Source organism: Monodelphis domestica, chromosome 5, assembly GCF_027887165.1.
Source record: "Monodelphis domestica isolate mMonDom1 chromosome 5, mMonDom1.pri, whole genome shotgun sequence".
NCBI lineage: Eukaryota > Metazoa > Chordata > Mammalia > Didelphimorphia > Didelphidae > Monodelphis > Monodelphis domestica.
In genome coordinates, this window is record NC_077231.1 from 319,077,357 (window position 1) to 319,084,845 (window position 7,489).

The 7,489-nt window shown below is 44.4% G+C and overlaps 1 protein-coding gene across 1 annotated transcript in view; it reads right to left on the minus strand.

Annotated features, from left to right (window-relative positions):
- Positions 1–7,489, minus strand: part of LRRC72 (leucine rich repeat containing 72) — a 36,704-nt gene that overhangs the window by 26,597 nt on the left and 2,618 nt on the right. The window contains exon 2 of the mRNA XM_007505427.2: positions 1,975–2,048. Coding sequence (XP_007505489.1) covers positions 1,975–2,048 — 74 coding nt within the window. The remainder of the gene's footprint in view (positions 1–1,974; positions 2,049–7,489) is intronic.

The window sequence follows — 7,489 nt, forward strand, 5'->3', positions numbered from 1 at the left end:
GGCCACGGGCCACCAGAAGGGCAAAAAGGGCCTCACAAGGTGGGGTGCAGGACCCCAGGAGAGAGAGGCTAAACCTGCTCCACTGGGACTCGGGCTGGCTCTGTCCAGATTCTCTGGCTCTAATGTCAATATGCTTCTTCGTAATCATCACAAATTTAGTTGTTGGGCTTTTCGTTGTTCAGCCATTTCAATCCTGTCCACCTTTTCATGATCCCATTTAGGTTTGTTTTTTAGCAAAGATGCTAGAATGGTTTGCCAGTTCCTTCTGTGGCTCATTTAAAGATGAGGAAACTGAGGCAAATGGGGTTAAGTGACTTAACCAAAGTCACACAGCTAGGAAGTTTCTGAGAGCATCTCTGAACCAGGAGTGATGAATCTTCCTGACTTTGGGCCTGGCACTTTATCCACGGCACCATCTAGCTGTCCACAGCATCAGCACACATTCTGCTCTCATGTTTTTGACCCATCCGACCCATTACTGGGCTCAAAGTTCCTGAACTGTGTTCTAGAAGTGGATATAACAGGTTACTCCTCAGTCCCCCAACCCCATCATTGCCTTGGAACCCCTGAAAAGAAGGGACTTTTTGGTAGAAACAGGGAAAGCTGGCAGGCTCATCCCCTTGCCATGCTAACAGACCGAGACTGGCTCTAATGGGGGGGACAGACTACAAGCTTCTCTACACAAGATATCTTTGGGGTAAACTGCAGGCTGTGTCAGAGGGAAGGTGCCAGCAGCAGGGAAGACCAGGAAAGGCTCTCCCATTGCCGCTCGTGCATGCAGTGTGCGCTGAGAGCCATCACGTGCAGAAGGAAGAAGGTGCCAGTTTCCTCTTTACTGCCCTCAATGGGCCACATGTAGAGTATTGGATCCATATCTGGGAATTTCAGGGAAACACTGACAACCAGAAAAGCCCAGCAGGCAATGGAGTGAGGGGGAGTAGCCTTGAGACAATGACAATGACAAGGTCACTCCAAGGCTCTGGAGACACTGGCCTTGAAGAAGAGAAGACGTGGAAGAAGCTAGGAGCCATCCACAGGCACCTTAAGGGTGCTCAGGGGGCAGAAGGATTAGGCTTGCTCAGCTTGACCCATGGTAGGGAGGGGGCAGATTTAGGTTTTCAGCCCAAGAGGACTTTCTAGCAGTGGTCAATGTCTCTGAGTCCAACTGGTGACCTTGGAAGGTAATGGATTCCTGCTCCACAGGGACCCGCCATGGAAGGAGATGTTTGTTACAGAAAAGAGTCATTCTATTCCTGCCTTAAATGGCCTTTTGTTTATTTATATTTGCTTATGTTTTATCCCCAGACTTCTCCTGGTAAAATCGGGGGTAACAATGCCCATTATCCCTTTCTCACAGGACTGTCCTGGGTTCAAATGAGATCAATACCTGCAAGCTGCTGCAGAAATGTCAGTTACTACTATTATTGTTTTATTATTATTATTGTTGTTGTTATTATTATTATTATTATTATTATTATTATTATTATTATTATTATTATTATTATTATTATTATTATTATATCTCCTCTTCTTCCTTCAAACACGGTCCCAAACTTGCCCTCACACAGACTCCAGAAAAGCATTACTGGGTCATTCCTTCTGAGGCTGAAAATAAGAGCCACTTATGGTGTCCAGCAATAAAAATAATTGGGCTAGGGTTAGGGAGCTCCTCAAGGGCAGAGGCCATCTTGGGCCTCTTTTTGAACCCCCAGCCCTTAGCACAGTGCCTGGCACATAGGGGGTAGCTAATAAAAGTTAATTGATGGATTATTTGCCCACCCAACTCCCATCTGGTCCTCCACGGATACCACAAACATTAACCCCATTCTCTGAGCCCCCCAATTTCAGCTTCATCGCTCATCTCAGAGAAGAGAGAGGAGAACACCAGCAGGACAGTGGAGGAAGCCCAGATGAAGAGGGGCTTGAGGATCCCAGAAACACGACCCTTTTTATCTCTCAGATGCTTGGACTTACTTTCGGGTAAGGAACAGCTCCAAAACTTCCGTATCCCTCCTCCGGCCACAGAGTCTCTTCTGATCTTCTATGGCCTGGGAACATATAATTAATCTGTCAAAGCACATTCCAGGGAGCAAAGCCACAGAGTCCTTTTTAGTCAATCCCAATCACAGTTAAAAGTTCAAAAGGAAGGGGAAAGTGAGGCCTCCTCTGAAACTGATAAACCCCAGCCTTCTCCTTACATCCCATGGGCCCCTCTTGTTCTTCTTCCGGGACTTTCTGATCCTGAATTCTGCACTGAGCCAGGGAATAATTAGGCATCTCAAGCCTGCAAAAAGCCCACCTCTGCACACTTGTGCTCTGAAGACCAGGCAGGGCACAACATCCAGTCCCTGACTAATACCTAAGAGGATTTAGGGAATGGAACGTTATCTCTCTAGTGGTTTCTTGGGTGGTAGGAAGATCACTGAGCTGCTCGGGGGCCAGGCTGATGGATGGAGAAGGAGTCGGTGCTGGACCAAAGGGTCAGCAAGACTTGGGTTCAACTTGGGACTCTGCCATTTCCTGGCTGCGTCGCTGACCTTGTCCCAGGCAGATCTCTTCATCTCTCAAATGTAATCCTCACCTCCCAGTGTTGCACTGAGGTCCCAAAGAGACAATGTCTAAAAAGTGTGCTGCAGTCTTGAAAATGCTCTAGAAAGGTTAATGAAAGGAGTGATTCTGCTGGGGGAGAGAAAGCTTTGTTCAAACCCTACAAGACTGCGGCTTTGGAAACGTCAGTGTTGCTGCATTGTTTTCTTAATTTGAAGGATGAATTCAGCATGATATAAAGGACAGGATGCTGATCTTGGAGTGGGCTCTGGCATGGAGTAGCTAAGTGACCTTGGGCAAGTCCTTTAAAGTCTCTAAACCTCCATTTCTTCCTCTGTAAAATGAGGAGGCTGGGCAAATGGGCTTTGTAAAGCTCCCTCCCAGCACTAAAACTTGTGATCCAATGACCTAAGGAGGAGAGAGAGAGAGAGAGAGAAAGAGAGAGAGAGAGAGAGAGAGAGAGAGAGAGAGAGAGAGAGAGAGAGAGAGAGAGGGAGAGAGAGAGAAAGAAGGGCGAAGTATTTGCAGACAGGTGCCGCTGCACCTTTAAGCTCTTTTTTTTTTAATTAAAAAAATTTTTTTAAAACCCTTACCTTCTATCTTGGAGTCAATACTGTGTATTGGCTCCAAGGCAGAAGAGTGGTAAGGGCCAGGCAATGCGGGTCAAGTGACTTGCCCAGGGTCACACAACTAGGAAGTATCTGAGGTCAAATTTGAACCCAGGACCTCCCGTCTCTAGGCCTGACTCTCAATCCACGGAGTTACCCAGCTGCCCCCTCTTTAAGCTCTTTTTAATAAATATGAACTCCTCTCTACCCATCTCCTGACCTGAACATGGGCCAGGGTCACTGGGGGGTGGGGAGACGGGAATTAAAGACTGATTTAGGGCCAGACCCAAAGTCTACACTTATGGCCTCAAGCCCTCTTTGCTCCTCTGTTAAGCAAGCTTAATTCTGGGTCTTGGAAAATCCATAGGAATGGCCTTAGGACTGTCCAACCTGCTTTGTTTGTCCAGACATGCGATTTCAGTGTGGGGCATTCCCAGTGTGAACACTCTTTCCACTGATGGAGGTGAGCATCTTATCTGCCACTTAGAGTTGCCTGAGAAATTAAGTGACTTGTTGAGGGGCCAATAGCCAGGATGGGACAGAGGCCACTCTAAGGCTCCGCCTCTATCTACTCCACCAGGCTGCTGTGCAATCTCCACAGTAAATTCTACTGGCAGATTAAAAAAGCAAAACCAACATAGTGAATGAAAGCAAAGCCTTCTTCCCCTCCTACTTTACCCTGAGATAAATCCCTCTTCAGCAGAGCTGAATCGCCTCTGGGTATAATGGATGAGTCAGCCAGTACTTAAAAATTTGTGTCAAATAATACAAAAGTGAGCAAGCAAGATCTTAAACTATAGCTTGAAATGTAAGAGACAAAGGGGAAACATTGAAAGTTTTAATGCAGAAAACACGAAATTATAATGGAAGGGAAGGCAGTGGGACCCAGCCTGGAATTGGGAGTTAGGATCCAAGTGCAAATCCCAGGTTTAACATATTATCACTTTGTCTTTCTAGGATTTAGATTTGTTATCGGTTAGAAAAGGGGGGGAAGGGGTACATCCTCTCTAGAGCTAGAGTCAACCGATAAGCCAATTGATGATCTTTTGCAAATCATCACTGACAGGATCCTCACTTCATTGGTGCCTTTCCACTGGAAGAAAATTGATGGGATTGGGAGAGCAAGTGGTTAATTGTGGGAATTGAGGGAAGGACACTAACTCTAACCTGTGACTCAATTCTGGAGCTAGTTTAGTTCCTTTCTCTTGTAAACCTCAAAATTCCTTAGACTTATAAATGTTGGCATTCTGTCCTACACACTTGTGGGATAGAAATTACTTTAAACTGGACCTATACAAGGTCTATTTTGGATTTTTCTTATGTTTTTGATTATTTTTCTATTCTTTTGATAATTGACACATACACCCCCATAACTGAACATTGCATTCTGAGCTAAACTTGATATTTTTTTTTAAAATACTTACTTCAGGGGGGATTGTATTTTAATTTAAAATCTAAGAATTTTTTCATTTTTGAATTTTTTTTGTTTGAGATTTTATTTTTATAAAAATCCAAGAATTTTGCTTAAGATTTTACTTTTATAAAAAATTCAAAGATTTTGATTTTGTTTGAGAAAAGATCTTCAAGAAAGAAGCTTGAAACTTTTCTATCCAGAGAATGAACTGTTGCAGAAAGATGCCGAAAACCTACACTTCATCAAGAAGATCAAGAATGAACTTTGGATGTGATTGATTGGACTGAACTTTTGATTGAACATTTATTGTAACTATACACATTTATGCCAAAAGGGACTGCCCCTAATTTGGCTTTCTGTCAATGCGCCTAGCAAACATTGGTTTTGCTTTCTTTTCTTTTCTATTTCCTCTCTCACTATTCTAATTTCTCTTAGAAAATTGAATATTGTGTATATCTTTAGTTAGAAGTGAATTTAGAACTACAAAATGATTATGTTAAATGATCAATGGGGAGACTAGTCTCCCAATGATCATCAGTGGGGATTGTAAACCTCAAAATTCCTTAGACTTATAAATGTTGGAATTTTCACCATTGGGATATTTCATACTTGGAAAATTTCTTACTGATAGTCTATTGGAATGTGAACCCCATTGGCATGGGAGGTTCCTTCTCTTCCCTTCTTAAGATTGCTTTAGGACAGAAACCTTTTGCTGAACAATGGAAAGGACTTTGACCTATGCTTAAGCATAGAACAGGAATTTCTCTGAGTCCTGATTGATTTTAGAATTGATACAATGGAGATACTTGGAATCAATCTCCACCCTATTCAGTCCTAACAGGATTGAGTAAGGGCTGCAGCCTAGATCAAAATTTAATTATTCCAATCTCTACCCTACTCAGGTTAACAGGATTTAGAAAGGGCTGTAGCAAAGGAGCAAAGATTTAATCATTTGAAAATATGACCTTCAACAGACATGTGCAAAGCCTCTGGGCGGTCCTGGGTTAAGCTAGAGCCTCCATTGGCACCGGGAAATTGATGGACAGTGATTGGTAGATGTGAGAACTGAGGGGAGGCAACTTGGATGGTTTCCTTAAAGATCAGGGGGGTCTGAAGACTCGGGGTGGTTGAGGAGTTGATCAGAGTGGTGGCAGTGTACTCTGAGAAGCTTGCTCTGAAGGAAGTTGAAGGTGGGGGCCTCTGAGACTGTTTCTCCATTTTGGTCACGTGAGTAATAGGGACTGATCTCCTTTCTTTGCCCCAGCTATCTAAGGGCTTGGGCCTTTTGGCCCAGCCTAAACAGAAGGGGTATTTAAGCCCTATTCCTTTCTCTCCCTTTTTCTCTCTCTCTATCTCTAATTCCTTTCTTCCTCCTATTGTAATTAAACTCCATAAAAGATTGACTGCAAACTTGAGTTTTCATTTAGGAATTACATAGCTGAATTCCTTGGCGACCTTAAATTAATATATATCAGTCTTTTAAAGTGATTCCCTTGTAACACTCTTCAATAATGGGCCTGGTCCAAATTCTGTCTTGTAAGAAGTTTATTCAGTTGTGGGAATTGGGAGAAAACCTTATTGTATTGTTTGAACCCAGCATGGCTGGAAAACTGGACCACCTGTATCTTTAACCAAGGACCAGGGTGATGCTGACTAGAAATGCAACTAGATCCTAAGACTGATGGAAGGAGTTTTTTCCTAACTGTTTCTCAAGCAGCCTATATGTCTTATCTGAAAAATGGCACCATGTTGAGCAATCAGTTATTGTTTCCAAGTCCCTTTTATTATTTATAGATGCTTGGGGAGGAATGGGATAGCTTTTCCTGAATTCAGGGAATAGAACCCGAACCCTTTCCTAACTCAGAAAGTTCCTAATCTTTCATCCAATTAGAAATCAGATCACCTAATGCTGTATTGTTTCCTTTTTAACTGACTGATGTTATGTGACTGTTTTTAGCATATGAAAGTTCATCTCCCCTTGTGTCTGGGGTCCGGCTCACAGCTGAAGAAGGGGATTGGTCCCGATCTGTTAGGCAATTGGCATGCATTGCTTATTAAATCATAGGTGTTGTTACTAGGAGCCCGGAGCCCAGATGGTAAACGGGGGCCTTCAGAAATGGTCACTAAGCAGAGCAAACCAGGGAGAGGATGTTCTGATGCCTCACTCAAGATGAGCACCCCTGTGCTGAGACTGGGGCACCTCAAGGAGAAGCCAGTCCTAGGGTCTGAACTCTAAGCTGGCAGGAACCTGAGGGGCCATCAAGTCCAACTCCCTCATTTGATAAAAACAGAAAGCAAAGCCCAGAGAAGGGACTTTGAGCCTTCCCCATAGTCAGATAGGCAGGAATGGCAGCGCTCTCTGGGTGCACCAAGTGCCCAGGGAGTACCAGCACCTCTGGGTGCAGGGGGAGAGTTTGAAGAGCCCATTTCAGAACTACTCATCCACCTTTGGTGTCTACCTTTCACTCAACTCTCACCTCATGGCTCCACGAAGCTGTGGCTTGGGCAGTGGCCACAGCTGGTAAAACTGACTCAGCAGGTAGGTTAAGCCATGTTAATGGTAACCAAAGGGTCAGCATGTGAAGACTTCCTCTAACACAATGGGTGGATGAGAACAATCTGATCTACCAGCCAAGAAGGCAGCTTAAGAAGGTGCTGTGGAGACGGACAAGGAAGATGCCACGGCCAAAGGGAATTCCCAGCCATCACCAGTCATCCCGAGGGACGTCTGTCTGGCCGCTGTACCTCAGAGACTAAGACAGAGTGAGGCTGGTGACTGTGCAATGCTGCCTCACAAATCCACTTCACAAGCAAGTCAAGGTGTCACCTGAAATGTCACGGGGCCTCTTCAAAAATGAAGGAAGAACCCTAATGGCAGAGCTGTGTGGGGAAGCCAGGGGCTTCGAGTAAGTGGGCTAGC